A 19,019-nucleotide genomic window follows, 5' to 3' on the forward strand; every position below is an offset into this window, starting at 1 on the left:
TTAACAATCAGTTCTGTCTTTCAATCAGAGAAAAATAAAAATTGAAATCTGTGGGACAAACTCCACAAACATTAGCATTTTAGAACCACCGCATTCTAAAGAACTATTGCCTTGTTTACTGGAATCAAATGCACACTTCCCTCTGTTCCTCCAAACACACACACACACAAAGCTGCTAAAATTTGTTTAAATTTTTATTTTCTTTTATAAAAACCAATAGCTGCATGTGTCTTACCTAGTCGCTTGGGGAAAGAATTGTTGGTTCAGAAATATATGATTTCCTCCAAAAGGTGCAAAAACAATCACCCCTCACACAACTTCACTTTCCAATGGGAGAAATTTTCAGATATAGCACAAGTGTTTTACATTTAGGTTCTGTGTTTACTGTACTTTGATTTGCCTTGAGAAAGGGGGTGGTATCAAGTGGGAAGAAATAAAACTTTTCAAAGGTATAAGCTTTCAAGAGTGTTATATCAAATAAACAGAGCTGGCTGAACATTTCATTTGATGCAGCTATTGTCCTTTTAAATATTTCGTATGAATAAAAAAAGAAAAATATTTCATATGAATAAGAGCTTTTCCCACCTACCTCATTTATTCCTGAGTATGACAATAATTTTAATCATAAGTTTTTAAACTACATAGTAGTGTAAGCCTATAAATAACTACTCATTAAATTATTTCACATAACTATGATGATTTTTTTTTTACTACCTTGTTTGTTAAAGGCTAAGTGGTATCTGTTTCACAAGGTCATATTAATATATATGGTAAGGATATGTATGTATCATGTTCTTTCAGTCTTAAGTCAACAAAAATACTGATTCAAGCATATTTTAAACTAATCACCTTTAACCATATTTGAAAGTGTACCACTTTATGGACTATGCAGGAAATATGAGAATATTTTGTATGCCTTTTTTTTTTTTAAAAGAAAAGCTTCCTAAGCTATCCATTAATAACATAATCCTTGTCAGGTTCAATGCTAATGTTTTACTTCTGGAGCTTTCACAAGGACAACAAAACTTCAATGCAACATGAAATGAAAAACAAATATGCTAAGTTAAAAGAAAAACTTTCTATATACTTTTTTTTAAATGAAGAGAAAGATAAATTCAATACTGCTGGGCTAAATAAAATTTCAATGGATTGTGTTGAGAATGAGCTAGCTAAAACTCCAAAGCATCTAAAGCATTTAGAGTTTTAATCATAAACTATAACCAGGTCCCCAATTATTTAATCATGCCCAATTATTTTAAAACACATGTTACCTTCATTTTAATCAGTAGACACTAGTAAAGGGGTTAAGGACCTAGACTCTGCAAAACTACCACATTTTCTTTATCCTCTTACTTTGGATCTAACTCCCAAGGTCAGCAGGGAGAAGTCTGAGGATACACAAGTTTAAGAGGAGAATGGATATGATCAATATGCTGTATGGTCCAATGTGCCTTTAGAACTCATTTTTCATATTAAGTGGTGGCATTAGGAACTAGTTCAATACTCTCATTCTGTTTTCAGCATTCACATGGGATCAGATCCACTAATAAAAATATAGTGATAACCTAAGTACATTATGTAGTTTATGTTATTGAGCCACTGTATAAAAAGAAAGCTAGTTGTGCTCTTATAGTTGGCATTTTATAGGGAAACAGAAGAACCTAGAAAATCTGGCCCAAAGCACGCATCATATTCTTAGTTTTTCATAGATTACAAAGAAGCAGTTAAAAACCAAAATTAACAGCTGTAGATCTGACTAGTCTCTCTTTCATAATAATTAGAAACAATTAGGTCATTTCTTTTTATCATTGTTATGTTTAGATTTATCAAGCTAAATTTAAACAGAGCATTAGAAAACCAAGGATCATTTATGAAAATGCTGTCAGATCATCAATGATAGTGGTAGGAACAATGGGAGTTAGAAATTAGGTCATTCAAGTAATACTGCCAGTATCAAAACAGGGAAAGGAATTAAGATTCACCCTGTACGCAATGACTTGTTACCAGAGAACAGAACTAGTTGGGACTCACTTACATTTGGGAATTTATTTCTACAGTACAATAGCCAATAAAGAATTGATGCAGAAAACAGCTTCTAGGTCAGCTAATAAAACATAATATTTAGGAGAAAAAAAGCACACTGTGCAGGATGGAAGCCCTTTGCTAGAGTAAACAATTAACTCTGCTTTCAAATGATGATCTGCTTTGCATGGTAAATTTACAGTCAAAATCAGTGTCAGTATGTTCCAAGATAATTTTAATGTATTTTATATGAAAGCTTTTGAACCTTTCTCCTTGCTTTAAAAGCTTGAAGATTCAAGGGCAGTAAAATAGCCAATCTATGAAAATCTTAAATGTAATAACAAAACATTAGTAATAAAAATATTTCAAACAATTGAAAAAAAAACAGAAGAAACAACCATTTCTCTCTGTGCAAGAAGGAAGTGGGTTTTCATAAAGCCACATGACACCCCTGACTAGTATTACATATCTTTTTGAGGAGAGGCTGGTAATGAAAAAGGATCGCTCTCCCAGCAAGCATAGATACAGTGCTACTCTTTAGTGACAGTACATTCATGAACATCCCCCAAATGGAGAAAAGCCTAAAGCACACCAGGTGCAGAAGGCAGATATATTGCTCACATGATCTGGTTGTGGCTTACATGGCTACTAGTATACTCTTCACCAGGAGCTTAGCTACACCAATCAAAGTGGCTGTTACTGCCATTTTCTTGACCAGGAACAAACCAGGTGGGAGCATTTAATGCATTAGCAATATACTTCTACTCTGAGAGGGCAGAATGAAAGGCTTCTCCATGCTGGAGAATGAGATTACGTGAAGAGAAAAACATCCAGGGCATCTCCCTAATCTGATGCTGCATTTTAGTTTGTTGTCCTTTCGAAGTTGATTTTCCCCTCAAATGAGATAATTGAGTGATCTATAAATCCTACAAAAGACTGAAATCAATGATCAGAAGCATAGTGCCAATCTAAGCTGTTAAATATTTTCAGCAGTACTTTGCTCTTAAAGAGGGTGCAGAAATGTAAAATAATTCCCAGAACCGGCAGAAAGAGGCCAACCTTTGCGGATTTCCACCTGCTGGTAAAAGCTCTCTCACAGAGATAATACATAGCCCCTGCTACCCCAAACATGGCTGCTTCAAAGGGATGAGAGCTGAGCAGAGAAGCTGTTTGTATGGTAGAAAAAAGTGGTCGGAAAGGTGTCCTTGGCCATAAACTGGTTATCCTAGGAACCTGAACAATAGACAGGGAAAAAAAGAAAATTGCAAAGGAAAAGAAAAGATGGAACAAAAAAAACAAATGAATGCAGAACATGAATGATGTCATAATAGAGATTCCAAGTCATGAAAATAAACCCCTGAAAATGTAAAGATCAAGATATACATATACATACATATATGTATGTATGTATATATGCATGTACATGTGTATATATGCACATATATATGCATGTTCTTGTGTCAGTATTTGTATCCATTAGTATAAACCTAGAAAAATCTGAATTTCTAATTGCTGGAGACCAATTTCTCTCTCATAACAAAGACCTACATGTGGACTTTTTTTTTCCCCAAAGTGCTTGTTTAATTCTTACTATCAATGCTTTGATGATGGGGTAGAATAAATGGAAATTAAGAGTATAAAGGACAACTAACTGCTTTATATGAGTGATATACAAGGCTAAGAAATTCTAATAACCAGCTTGCTTGGTTTCATAAGTCAGAGAAGGAATTTAAAGACCAGCCTTCTTTCTCTCTGCTGGAAAATTACGATCATTTGGCCAAAGTTGAATAAAGACACTGCAGACATCCTGTAAAAGGGGAGGAAAAAAGGTGTGATAAAAATTAAGATTATTAGCAAAAACATTTTACATGTCTCAGTAGGATTTCAAACACGAAAGAGTAGCTTGTTTCACAAAAAGTGGTATATATTCTAATCATCATCACCCCTCTCACTTAAAAAAAGGTTATCACTTAGTAAACTAGAGGGCATTATTGTGAAAGTAAGACTTATGCTATAATATTAACCTTTATATGCATTATGTTATTTTAAGAGGGCTTTTGAAAGAGTAAAAATTATATATGAAGTGCATACATTAAACTCATGTTGTTTTGAAAAATTATAAGAGATGTTTGAGAGTCCAAGAGATTTCACGTGACACTTTCAAAAATTATTAACAACAACAATAACAAAAATAGCCAACATTTTATAGCACTTTCAGATTTACAAAGTGCTTTACACAAATTATCCCATTTGTTCCTCACAACAACCCTGTGAGGTAGGTTCTTGAAGTTAAGAAAAGGGGACTTGCCCATGGTCACACTGCTAGTAAGTGTCTGAGACAGAATTTGAATTCACGTCTTCCTCACTCCAAGGTTCACACTCTACCTGCTACATAACCATTTTTCTAAATAGGTTTCATCTTACTCTCCTACCCCATAAAAGAAAACATCCACATAATAAGACTATGTACACTTACCAATAATTCAGTTTCACAAGGAAGTAAGATAGCTAACATGAGTACCATGAGGACTGCAAAGTGCTTTACACATGTTATGCCTAAAGTTGTGGATATTCTTTCTTGGCATATTCTTTTGACTAGTAATTTGCATTCCCAGATGAGCCTAACTTTGTTAGCAATCAATTGAAAACATTTAATTTAATATAACATGTATGGTTTTAGCCTTGTCCCCAAGAGTTTTTATATAAATAGATATGCTAGAATGAAAGAAATTCCTTAAGGTCAAAGGCTTTTATCTTATTTGATCTTTACATTTCTCCTAGATACCTAGCACAATGCCCTGGACACAGGGTGACATAACAATAATAACAAGAGTTAACATTTACATATTGCTTTAAGATTTGCAAAGGTACTTCAGCATAGCTCAGGTTCTTAATAAATGCTTACTGATTTGACTATTGGTTGACTGAAAGATTATATATGCAAATGTGTATACTATATATAAAATCTCATTTGATATATGTCAACATTTCTATCTATATATCTGTATCTAAAATCTTATTTGATCTTTACAAAAATGTAATATTATCCCTATTTTCAGATGAGGAAACTGAGACTTTGAGAGGTTAAATAACTTGCCTAGAATCAGTTAGTAGGGGACTGAGAGAGAATTCACATTCAGGTCTTCTTGACTCAAAGCCCAGCACTCTATCCACTGTACCACCTCGATGCCTCCATAGGTATGTAGGTTTGTAAAGATAAGAACAAAAGGCAGCTACAACACTGACATTCCTAAATACAAAGGTGAGTAAAATTTACACTAACATTAAAGAAAAAAAGTCCAAAAATTATTTTATCTTTTAATCAGTGGCAAACCTACTGAATTTTGCTGTGAAAATGACTATTCACGGGGCAGCTAGGTGGCGCAGTGGATAGAGCACCAGCCCTGAAGTTGGGAGGACCTCAGTTCAAATCTGACCTCAGACCAAACACTTGACACTTACTAGCTGTGTGACCCTGGGCAAGTCACTTAACCCCAATTGCCTAAAAACTAAAAAAAAAAAGTACCATACCACCTTTTTTTTTGTGGGTGGGGGGCTGAGGCAATTGAGGTTAAGTGACTTGCCCAGGGTCACACAGTTAGTAAGTGTTTGAACTCAGGTCCTCCTGTCTCTAGGGCTAGTGCTCTATCCACTTCACCACCTAGCTGCCCCTGTACCTATCATGTTTGCTAAAGAGGAAGGGTTTCCATATACACAGGTTAAAATAATTCTTCCTATATATGGTATCCACAGATATTTTCTTTATCATATGGAAATGAAATCCTGTCAGAAACTCAAAAAGGCTATTTAAAGAAAATAAGAGTTGTGTCAATCTTCACACAAATTATAAGCTCAAAAGAATGAGATTTTAAAAATCCCCAACTTTGATTTTCATAATGGTGCTTTCCTCAACTGTATTCCTGCAGAACAGAAACGCAGCGAACACATTTCAGGATTTACATGTGTGCTCTGGGTCAGTATGCGTCCTCTCCCTTGTCCTTTTCTCCCTTCCTGTGTGAAGGGGACCACAGTCTTGAAGTGTCTATCCTTGTACCCCTTGAGAAAAAATCACCAAATGTTAATGAACCAGAAAACGACGCTCCAGACCACCTTCTTCATTTTCTTCATTTTTGAATCAAGTATGCCTTTTATAAAGTGACTTGCAAGCATTACAACAAAGCATTAAATTTGAGATCCTGGGGCAGAATTATTGATTTAAGCCTTGTGACATACTGGAAACCTTTCTTATGCCAGGAGAGACTAAACAAGAAGCTTTTCAGACTTTTTCTGGCCAGTGGAACTGCTGAATTCTTGTTGGCAGGGGACTAGTGGACTCTGTCCTGCTGACCCAAGAAATAAGAAACCATACACTGGGCCTGCCAGTCTCTTGGGGAAATCTGGTAACTTCTTCCAGACAGCACCAGTTTTTTTTTTTCCTCCAATTCTCTATTTCATTCAATAAACTGGGAAACAAAGTACAACGGGAATTAATGGGTCAAACATTTTTTTCTTCCAATAAACTCAATGTTAAAATGTGCTGCACCAGTGAACTCAATAATACACAATTGGACTTTGCTACAGAATCATTCAAGTTTATAAAATCAGTATCAGTGGATTAACACAGGACACATAAAACATTTCTTTAATATGACTCTGTCTCCTAGTGGAAAAAAAAAGTCATTGAAAACTTTTAATTTGGTTTATAAAGAATATTGTAACTTTACTTAGATGTTATTTTTATTTCTTTTACATAAAAAAAGTTTAAATGTAAACCTTTGGATTTGTTTCTTCCCCCTTAAAAAAAGCTACTACCCAGTCTTTTAATTACTTACAAGTGATCTGGAGCTTTGTCGGGATGGTGGCAGGAACTGTCTAACGTTGGTGGGGGTTTCCTTTTCAATGGAATGTCGTCTTTGGGGTGGCTGCCGTCTCTCTGGCTGGGGTGTTGATGATATGGGCAAGAATTTTGGAGGCACTAAAAATTTAACCAAAATAAGTTAGCTTTCTTACCACCAAGGATTCCTCCCTGACCCCCCAAAACATTTTGCTTTGGTTGTTTTCTAACAGAAGTGTTCCTTACGCTGCCAGTGATTAGTATTGTATTTAAATATAAGGTGTCTAATAGAGAGGCACATAAGAAGTCCTCCTTATTTGGGATTTTTGGAGAATATGAGAACACAAAATCTTGCATAGATGAAATTGATGCAGACATTACAAATATAAAGGAAAACTTTCAAGAAAGGTACATGATAGTTCATGATAGAAAAACCATTCTAAGTTTAAATGTCAAAATAAATTATAACAATGATATAGCTACTTCATTACAAATACCTAATTATTAATAGATAGGCACTGGAAATTAGTGTCTCTACTTTGAAGTGAAGAAACTGAAGCACAGAATAATGGATTTGGAATTCTAGACTCTTATCCTTACATTCTGATGACTGAATCACAGTTCTCTTTGACAAGAGTTTTGATACCAGCTCATGTTCATACAGTCATTTAAGGTTTATGAAGTTCCTCCCCACCCACCTAAAACCAGGCTTGGAAATAGAAACTACAAAGTAATCTTTATAGAGACAGTTTGTAATCTTCATAATTATTTTATACGAATCAGAGAAAGCAGACTCAGAGTGGTGAAATGACTCACCCAGAGTAATTATCTGGGCTTGTATATGAACAATGGTCTCATGACTCCAAGTCTGGACCTCTAATAAAATTTAACTTAAAGGAATTTTTAAAAAGTGTTTCAGAGTCAATATAATTTATAATTTTTTGAAAACAAAAGAACCTAGAAATAATATTTAATTTTTATTTAATACTTCTTTCCACTCTCTGCAAAGTAAAACTTGCAGGACTGATTTAACGAAAAAAAGTAAAAATCAAAACAAAGCCAAATATGTTGATTCACTGATTGGATTATTTCATCAAAGGAACCACAAGAAGAAAACAAAAAAGAGCATAGGTTTAAAGGTTTTTCAATTAGAGTATTTATTATCTGATTTGACTCTTTCCCTTTAGAATTTAATTGTCAAAAACCAACTAAAAATAATAAAAAATGCTTCCATTTCTTATGAGAGGCAGCTAGGTAGTGCAATGAATGGTGTGTTGAACTAAGTCAAGAAGTCCTGAGTTTAAATCCTGTCTTACTAGATCTGTGACCCTAGGCAAATCACTTAAAACTCTCTTAGCCTTGTTTTTCTCACCTATAAAATGGGGAAAAAATAGCTTCTACCTCAAAGAGTTGTTTGAGGACCTAATGAGATGATGTATGTAAAATGATTTATAAACCTTAAGGTGTTATATAAACGCTGACTAATAGTGTTATGGCCTATTTAAGTTAAATGGAAAATTACACACACCCACACACACCCACACCCACACCCACACACACACACCCCTAAAACATTTAGAGCAATGTTAATGGAAATTCACATTATGTTTTTGCTATGTAATAATAAAACTAATCAAAATAAACTTCATCTTCTGCCCCTGGCCCCCCAATGGGGTCATAATGAAAATCAAATGAAATGTTACATGTATTTGTAAATCCCATCGAGATTTTCTTTTTCTTTATCAATTCTCTCTACTTCCCCTTGGAGAGCAATGATAAAGAAAAAGTCAATATCGAAAGGATTAAAAAAAAAAAAGTATGTACCTTTCCATTATAGACCAGGGAAATCCAGAAGGAAATGGTGGATGTGAATAAACTACAACCTATCTTCAGGAAAGACCTGGGCAGAAAAGTGATTGTCAATAAAGAGATACACGATTGGAGAAGGAGGCTGTCAGTTACACAAAGTGCAAAAAGTCTTAGTGGAATTCTAAGTTTGTGAAAGCTTCTTTTTTTTGGTATTAGTCATTTAAAATACAGTAAGATTTTCTGGACATCCTGTATAGTGAGAATGAGTGGTTAACTGATGCACAGTCTTCATGATCCAGTGGTATCCTGGCAAAATCAAGAGATACAGAGGCAGGCCCTGGACCATTGGGTTGAACCCTTGCAAAGGATTCATGGTAGGACATGAACAGTTGTCATTCTGCATGACAAAGTGTAGATGAGTTATGATCTGCGCACTTGAAGAGAGTATTCATATGAATGAAATCAGAGATCCACTGAAATAGTAAAGTTCCAATTTTCCTAAACACTATGTAAGTACCACATTGAAACATTCAGGAAATAGAAAAACTGAATTACTGTTCAAAATATGGAACAGGAAATGTGAGTATATACAAAAAATAATTATAGAGACACATGGAAGTCACCGTGAAGTGTTTAAAATCACTTCAGGAAATTTAGTTCTTTCATAACTTCTTGCATGCTAGAATAATTAGGAGAACACATTTGGTTTCTCTGAGCATGTGTGTGTGTGTGTGTGTGTAGTAAGTTGTTAGGCTTCAGATCAGACAAAGATATGTAACCAACTCCAATCTACATGCAAGAGTCTTCCTAATAACTAGTTGTGAAGATTTATCTGCTAATACAGATCTGCTTGATTTGTCAGAAATGAAAATACGTAACAGGATGAAAAATAAGATAAATAATTTACTTTAAGTGAAACCAGCCAACATAACAACTACAACAACAATAATAATACTGGCGAACATTTATATAGTGCCTATTATTTGCCAAATACTGTGTTAAACACTTTATAATTATTATCTCACATGATCCTCACAACAACCCTGGGAGATAGGTGCTATTAGTATCCCCATTTTACAGGTGAGAAAACTAAAGCAAACAGAGTTCAAGTGATTTGTCCAGGGGCACACCATTAGTAATTTGGATTTGGAACGATGAATTTCAGCTTAGGTCTTCCTGTCTCCAGGCCTGGTGCCAAATCCACTGTACCACCGAGCTGCCAAATGTAAGCCCAAGAGGACATAGGATTAGTAACTAAGAGACTTGAGGTCTAATATCAGCTCCACCTGATGACTTTCTTAGCAGCCTTACAAAAGAATAATCATGTAATCCTGACTGGTAAAATTTCAATGGCATTTCTTGACACCTCCAAATGGCCATAGGATATTTTGAGATATCCTGATGAAGCATTAAATACAATTTATTACGTAGTTGTTCCAATTTATTCAAGACAAGCCAGTGTCATAGTAGATAGGGTCTTGGACTCTGAGTGAGGAAGATCTAAGGTCAAATCTGTCTTCAGATACTTAGTTGTGTGACTCTGGGCAACTAATTTAACCACTGTCTGCTTCAGTTTCCTCATCTGAAAATGGGGATAATAACAGCCCTTACCTCACAGGATTGCTATGAGCATTAAATGAGATAACATATGCAAAGCACTTGCAAACCTTAAAGCATAATATAAGTTCCAGCAATGATGATGATGATGATGGTGATGATGATGATGGTGATGTAAAATATTTTACTGGAACACTAATACTTACTCTTCTTGCTTGGCATAGCCTCTAGTATGGGGTCTTCCAGAAAGGAGGGAGATATGCTGCTACTACTTGCTGACTTGTGCATTGTTTCCTCCTAGAATAAGTTATGGAGGGAAAAGTAACAATTGTAACTGGGCCATTTTCTCCTACTATTAAATCATGACAAACTTCAGCATAAAATATCTTCATTATCTCAGCAACCATGACCAAAAAAAAAAGTAAAATCGGCAAAGAATTCAAAACTTTAGTTTAGTACAGTACATCAATATGTCAAAGATTTGTGATTTTGTCACTGTGGGAATTCCCTCCACTGATAAAGATCACAAACTGTCTATAATTTGTAGTCTTAGAGGGTGATCTGAAGCTTAGAGACACTAAATGATTGCTTATGCTCGCTCAACTACTGTCAAATACCTGACTGGAACCTAGGTGTTCCTGATCCCTAATCCATTCTTCTACCGACCAAGCCAGACTGCCTTATGAGTCTAGTACAAAAAGCTGAAAGGCAGCTGCTTCAGTATATCATAAACCAAGAAGCAAATCCCAACTTAGTTGGAAAAACTGAATGCACCATTAATTGTACTATGAAGCTTGTCGATTGTTCTATCTCTTACACTAATAAGATATCAGTAGCTTTCCTTAACTTAATAAAAAAAAGTTTTTGCACACATCTTTACTTGAAAAGTGAGATAAATGGAAGTGATATAGGTTTTAATGACTAATTTCTAGCTAATGTGTCTTTGAGAATTAGCTGTTTACTATAAACTAGCCTTACCTAAAATCTACTAGAATTTGAAATCATTAGATTCAAACAAGCTCTAGTACAAAGAATCTAGTCAAAGAACAGGAAGAAAAAAAGAGGCTGTGTAAACCATGAAATTCAAACAAAGAAGGCTTGAGCAGTGACCTTCCACACTCTTTAAACTATGTTTAACAAATCAAGCAACACAAGTGAAATCTTTATCCCAGATACAGTGTAGGTCACACGAATTTCAAAGAGGAGGAGCTAGCCAGTAGCATTAGAATAATGCCCCTTCTGGGTATGGACAATCATTAAGAACATGCTGAGTGGGGGTATAGTTGAAATTATTTTCAAAGAATGACTGTACATGATCTGCCAAGCCTCACCTCATAGAGTCAGGGTAACAAATATCAGGCTGGAAGGCACCTTATAAATTGTTGTAGGTCAGACCTGACTTGGGCTGGTCTGGTGGTGCAGGTTTGGGAGCAGAACGTAATGAGATACCCATAATCCATTCAACTGTTAACAAAAGGAAGTTTATCTAGGTATTGCATGAAAAAAGAAATTTATCAAAGATACAACAAAGATACAAGCAGTTGGGAACAGCTTCCCTGCTTCTCGTTAGCTATGATGGCAGGCTAGTCAGCACACATCAGGTTTGACACATGTGTCAAACCTAAGAAGGAGCTGACTCTTTCCAGGCTGGCTTTTGTCCTTAGGTCACCAGAAAGGTACATTTATGGTTCCAGCCCCAGTCTCCCAGACCAATTAAGTCTCAATAATGGTTTCAATACCTTTTGAGGAAAAGCTAGCCTAGTTTGTATGGGGGTAGATGTTATTCCTGCAACTTCAGTCTACTAAACCAACAGCCATATCTCACAAATAAGGAAAAACAAAGTCCATAGAGATTACATGATTTGCCCAATGTCACATTGGAGAGGAGCTAGGACATAAAATTACTTTCTCTGGCTGCAGATCCAGTATCCTTTCTACCATCCATGCTGCCTCTTCCTTTCCTATCTCCCTTCCCCAACAAAATAATCCCTAAGATGTTCAACTGTGACGTTAAAAATTGTTTAATTTATTGATGCTAAGGGCAAACTATCTCTTTTTTCCCCTTAGTTTATAAATGGATATGAAACACACTCTTTTTCTGCTGAACATTCTTTTGGCATATATCAACTTTGAAGTTCTACATTTAAAAATCTATTTCCTCTCAGGTCCTTAGTCTCCAATGAAGGTGTATTGCCACTAGCTGGGCAGTGGAATTTTGTTTATGGACATATGGCTCAAATAGGCAAGTTTTAGGCATAGGCACAATTAACTTAAATTTGGTTTTATCCCTAGGTTTGAATAGAAAATTTCATTCCAGGTTCAGGATTTAGGCAAAGCTTTAATCGAGCTTCTAGGGCAGCTTCAAGACTGCTGGTCAGACTAAAAATTTGCCCTTAATTGAATAAAACTGAAAATACCTGAAATAGACCATTAGTGAAGTGGTTAGTAGGGTGAATGTGTTAACATGTCCTAAACGCTTTTACAAATTTGCCTCCATTTTTCACCAACTTTAAAATACCTTTAAAACACTTATATATGTTTGTGTGTATGTGTGTGTGCATGTGTGTATATATCATGTGTGTATATATACATATATACACACACATGCACACACACATGCACACACACACATATACATATATATATAAAATATTTAAAGTAAATGCTTTTTCAGTTTGCTTTCATCCTTATCATGAATATTTAACAGTTATCTTCCTAGCTATTACTAGCAAAAAGATAAGAGGGCAGAGGCAGAAGGGGTGGAGTGGGGTGGGGATAGATAGATGATTTGTTCTTTTGAATTCTGAAGAAAAGCTATTTCTATTTTACATTTTTCCACTGCAGCAACCCTATTAAAAAAAAGGTAGAGAAGTTTATTAACTATTCTTATCTATAAAGCAGGTTACATAAATGTTTGTTGTTCTGAAAAACCTTTAAAGAAGAAAGGAAGCATGGTAGTAAAGGGGGTGAAAAGCCACTTCCCTGGAGTCAGCAGACATGTGTTCTAGTGTGAGATCTGCCCTTAACTAGCTTTGTAACCTTGGGGAAATCACTTTCCCTCTACAAGTCTCAGTTTTCTTATTTCTAAAATAAGGGATTGAACTCTTCTAGATCTAAAATTATATGGCCCTCCCTCAGGCCCTTTTGAAAAAGGCAAAGTGGGAGTTTTAAAGAATTGCACCAGCAGCATAGCTTCCTTCATGGTTCAGAACCTAGACACAATTTGAAAGGGATTTTCAAATTCTGCCAAAGTGAATGTAAAGATAGTACATGAAAAAAATAAAGGAGATTAATTTTGTATAAATTATATCATCACAAAATTCTAAATGCTTGTTGACTTATATAGTACTTCCCATTGACAGTGAAGATGTTGAAGAAGCCTATTTGGCCCCTAATTAAGGGGTTGAGCTAAACATGAGGACGGAGACTGGGAGAAACCGATCTTTGCTAGGTAATTTGGAACATTTTCCCTCAATTATCATTTGGATAGTAATGGAAGACTCAGGACACAATACCCTATCAGGGAAAAATCTCTCTCCCTTATCCCCTCTCCCTAATTTGTCAGTATGAAAAAGCCAGAGATGCCAATGAAATCAGTGGACCCCAAGATAGCTGATATAAAGCTATATAAAGGAACAGGAAATACAGCTCCCAAGATGAGACCTCAGCACCAGATGCAGTTTACCTGTCCAGCATGAACTGTCTCAAGAGAGAACAGATGAAGCAATCTACTCCATCCTGGTCCTCCTACCTATCTGATCATTCCATTTCAGTCTCCATGCTGGCTTATCATCCATATCATGGCTTCTAATAGTGGGTGTCTCCCAAGGCCCTGCACTGGTTGCTCTTTTTTTCTTTCCCTACACTCTCACTTAATGACTTCATGAGTTCCCAAGGGTTTAATTATGCAGGTGAAACCCTGCATTGGAATCCAGTCCTGCCTCAGGATAACCATGTAGATGAGACACCTTCCCAGGATTACTGCAGCCTAAAGTCATGGAACTCAGAGTCATCAGAGATTGTTCACAAAGCATTCAGAGAAGACAGTGAGAAGTCAGATCAAGACTGATGCCCTCAGAGTCATACTCCATGTTGAATCCTGTAGACTTTGTCGAGTCAAGACTTGTTATTCTCTGCTTCTCCATATAAAGATTCGCTGGGACAGCTGCTATTCTGAGAGGCTAGTGACAGAAATGAGAGGTGGGGTAATACAACACACTGTTGGTAAAACTAAATTAGTTCAATTGCTCCAAAAAATTTGAAATTAAACTGGAAAAGAAACTAAACTGTACATATTGTTTGATCTAGAAATACTACTACTAGGCATGCATATGTATACACACATATATACATATATGTGTGTACCTATACATACATATTAACATATACATATATGCATACATATATACACATGTGGATATATACATATATGCGTGTGTGCATGCATGTATCTCTTCAGCCAGGTCAAAGAGAGTGAGAGAAAATATTTTAATGGCATTTTTTGTATTAGCAAAAAACTGGAGGGAAAGTAGGTTTCTATCTACTGAGGTAAGGCTGATCAAATTGTAGAACGTGAATATAATGGAATATTACTATTCTGTAAGAAACGACAAATCTGAAGAATTCAAAGAAACTTAGAATGATGTCTACAAACTGAAACACAAAGCAAGCAGAACTAGAAAACAGGATGATCCACTTTCATGCTCATGGATCTCTGAAATTCCTTTATCTGATCACTCTGTTGTTATTCCACCTTGCGCTCTGGCTTGTAACTCTAAATCTAGTCTTCATCCTTATCATAAACTCCAATCTCTCTATCCTCCAGTTCTTTCTCAGGTCATCATTCCTGAATTGGCTATACTCTTCTTTTGAATTGATGAGTCCAACTGTATAATCTCTTCTCTTGTATCCTCTGCCTCCTTATCCTATCACTGGTCCTGTCCTGCCAAGTCTCAGTCTTAAGACTACTTGCACTTATTTGATGTTGAATGAAGCTGGGAAAAATCATGAAGCCCTGCTCACTACAAATCTGTGTTACATAATCTGAACTATACCTTCACAGTAGCAAATCAATCCTTTTACACTTCTCTAATCAACTCACTATTCCACTCACGATGGCACCTTTTCCAAAGCTTTTCATTCATACTCAAACCTCCCACAGAATCCTGTTTCCCCGCCCTGTCAACCTTGCCTCATATTTCAATGAAAAAAAATGAGAGTATTTGCCAAGAGTTCCTTTGTCTCCTTTCTTCTTTATCTCATATCATTCAGATGCCTTCCCCCACCATATCTTGACGGTGTCAAGATATTAGGAGACACCCTGTTTTTTTAAGCTTTTTGAAGGCCCTGCAAGCAAGCTGTGCCCTGAGCTTGGCATAACAACAATCCTTTGCGCTCACTCTTGGGATGATCTCAGCCACAGCAAAATCCCAGAATTGTTTCTGGTCATGAAACCCTGCTATGAATCAAACTTGTCACATTGTTGCTGTTACCCTTCATTTTCAGGATTACAGCTCACTGTACAGCCATTGGTATAAATATTTCAATCTTTTTACACTAAAGCACCCCGCCCCCACTAGGGGCAGGGCTCTGGCACATGTGTCCTTTCTTGCAAGCTGTTTCCCTCACTTTGAAATTAAATTTCTGTTTGATTCCTGACTGTCCTGTCTTTAGCCTGCTCTGTTCAGCTCCGGCCACCCACAGGTTAGAGCCGTTTCCATCTGGTTGACAATGGGCAACTCATTTTGACTTTAGTTCTTGCTGACACATAAGTGTTGTTATAAATATTTTTTATATATGACTTTCTTTGAAGGGGATCTATCCTCAAATATTGGCAAGAGGGGATATTACCAAAAGATTTTTAAAAAATTAGATCTACTATTACTAAAAAAAAGTAAATTAAGAAAGTTAATAATAATTACTGGCCCATATCCCCTACTTTCTAAACTCAATAAAATTTTTATGATAATAATCTACATATGCAAAGAGGGCATCCTCATTGCAACTTTGAGAAAGGTACAAATAATATTCTACAAAAGACCACATCTTCATAATCATACAACCTGACTGAAGGTATAGGGACTATGAAATCCCAATCTACAAATTATTTGTTGGTTATTTAAAAAAAACATTTGATTCAGTAATTCTTTTAATGTGACAAGTATTTATTTATTGAGTACCTACTACACATCAAACACTATGTGCTAGATGTTGGGGATACAAAGACAAAAAGCAAGTAGTGCCTGACCATAAGGAGTTTACATTCTACTGGAGGAAAACATGTACGCACATAAGAAATATAAAAAAAGTAATTTTTGTGGAAAGCACTAGAAACTAAAAGGATCAGAACAGATTTCTGGTGGAAGGTAGCACTTGAGCTGAGTTTTGAAGAAATCTTAGGTTTCTATAAGGCAGAGGTGAGAAGAAGCACATTTTTGGCACTAAGGGACATGTAAAAGCACATGCAGGCAATACCAAAAAGGTTGATACTACTGGTATATAGAGTATGTGAAGGAATGGGCCTTCTCCTGCTGATGCCCAGTGAGGTTGATCTAAGATTCTGCTAAATGACAGATATATTATGTTCCACTGGCATTCAAACAATGCCAAGCAATCTCAAGGATGGCACTAAGACAACGAACGTCCCTGTGAAAGATTTGTAAGAAGTGGACAAAAGTCTCAAAGAGGGAGTAGGCAAGGATAAGTTACAATTTGTATCATTCAGCCCACGTTAAGAAGATATAGGATCTGGCAGTGAATAAATTAATGAATTTCTGTTGAGCCTCTGTGTCCCGACTCAGCATATGTAATGCCTTTAGTATATACTTTAGAAAAGATCTTATCCAGAAATTCCAAAGAAGGTAACCACAGTTTTTTGTTTCATTTTATCAATGTGGTCATATAAAATAATATATCTTATTTCTACATCTTAAGAGGCAGAAAATTGGAAAGCCAGACAAAAGCCTTGTAAATGGACTAATGACTCAATAAAGGATAGGAAAAGTTATATTTACCAATATAGCTATTTCTGTTATTAATTAAAACTATTTTCAGAGATTTTACTTTTTCATTTGAAATTAATGACCACTAATCTAAAAGAATAACTACATTATGTGGCTATATTAGAAATATGCCTAAAATTAAATGAAAAAATTAAGAGTTGATTTTTAAAATTTAAGCATCTCAGCCTACACATCCTAATATCATAAACTTCACAGGACATAGTTAATAATGTAGTACAGCAGTTAATGATGAGGTTTTGGTATAGTCAACCTACAGACATCAAAGCCATGCTTTTAATTTAGTTCAACTGAGCAAGGTGCAAGTTAGTAATAGAAGGTAGGATACCAGAACATCAAAGTTTTTAAACTAGGATGAGGCAAAGAGAAAAATCTGGCAGATAAAAAATACTTGAATGGTACACTGAAATAGTCTGAGTTAATAAATGGTGAGATCAACAGCTGCAAAACATGAGCTGTTCATATCTGTTAAGCTTGCAGCAGCAGGAGATAGGGAAGAGATGAATAAAATCATCTTGGTCATTGCTAAAGGCATTGCAAATAGCAGAAAGTTTAAGGCATGCTTACAACTATGAATTAGGAAGTGTTCATATTTGTAATCAGAGGTAGAAGGAGCGCTGTATTTGGATTCAGAGGACCTGGGTTCAAATCCTGTCTCTGCTAATTGCTACCTTTGTGCCCTAGGAAAATAACAAAAGTTGAGACTCAGTTTCCTTTTTTAAAATGATTTTGAACTAGGTGGTCTGTAAGGTCCCCTTTCAGCTCTAAATCTATAATTCTAAAACAGGGATCATTGGTCACCTTTTCAGCTATAGTTACAAACATGTAAATTTATAACTGAAGAGAATTATAAAGCATGTGGAAGTAGATTTCCTCTTCAAAAAGAAGCCTGGAAAATAAGTCAGCAGGCCAGATGGCCCTCATGAGAAGATTTTATAACATGCTAAAATGGCTAGGAAGAAAGAAGAGGTTGCTTTGCCCATAGTCTTCAGGAGGAATACCCAAGAACTATACTTCTTCCTGATCAGAAAGGAGAGCTCAAGTATAATAACCTTTAGACCTCTGAAAAGACTTAAGAATTCTGACAAATTCATGGACCAACGATGGACATTGGAGGTTTAAAGTCAATGGAACCTGGGCAAAAGTAAGAGTTTTGTTTAAAGATAACAACAAATTATAGATTTGCATGTTTCAGTTTGCAGTTAACAATGTTATAATAGAAAAAACAAAGATAAAAAGACAATTCTATTAGATTTTCAGAGATCTTAACAGATAAATTCAGAGATGGCAGACTTGATATAAATTCAATCAATTAATCAACAAACATGTATAATATGCCTATGTGCCAGAGTCTGTGCTAGGTAATCTGCCTGATCTCCAGCTTCCATTGGGAAGAGGAGAAATGATATTCCATCCATCCCACACTTGCACTAGTCTCCTGCATTGCGAAGTAAGGTCTCTTACCTGGTCTCTTGCCTCTCAATGAATTTTAATTCAACTCAATAAACATTTATTATGCCTCTACTATGTGCCAGGCACAGTGCAAGTGCTGGGGATACAAATAAGAAAAAGAAAGACAGCTCCTGCCCTCAAGGAACTTACAATCTAATAGGGGAAGATAATACATAAAAGGAAATAGGAAGAGAGGGACAGCAGAAGTACTCAGCCTGAGCAGTGGAGTGAGCTGTAAAGTCCAGGTCTTGCCATCTTTAAAGGAAAGCTTTGGGGAGGTTAGTGCTCTATCATCTAGCTCTCCAATCAGAGGGGAGTGGACGCTG

General features: G+C 35.9%; 1 protein-coding gene across 1 annotated transcript in view; it reads right to left on the reverse strand.

The window, feature by feature from the left end:
• LOC114031898 (protein spire homolog 1-like) overlaps positions 1-19,019 on the reverse strand; it is a 137,079-nt gene that overhangs the window by 8,861 nt on the left and 109,199 nt on the right. Inside the window, exons 8-10 of the mRNA XM_027847094.1 lie at positions 10,429-10,519; positions 6,855-6,997; positions 3,082-3,255 (exon numbers count right to left, since the gene is read on the reverse strand). Coding sequence (XP_027702895.1) covers positions 3,082-3,255; positions 6,855-6,997; positions 10,429-10,519 — 408 coding nt within the window. The remainder of the gene's footprint in view (positions 1-3,081; positions 3,256-6,854; positions 6,998-10,428; positions 10,520-19,019) is intronic.

This window comes from Vombatus ursinus, unplaced genomic scaffold (genome assembly GCF_900497805.2).
Source record: "Vombatus ursinus unplaced genomic scaffold, bare-nosed wombat genome assembly UNPS02015255.1, whole genome shotgun sequence".
Classification (NCBI taxonomy): domain Eukaryota; kingdom Metazoa; phylum Chordata; class Mammalia; order Diprotodontia; family Vombatidae; genus Vombatus; species Vombatus ursinus.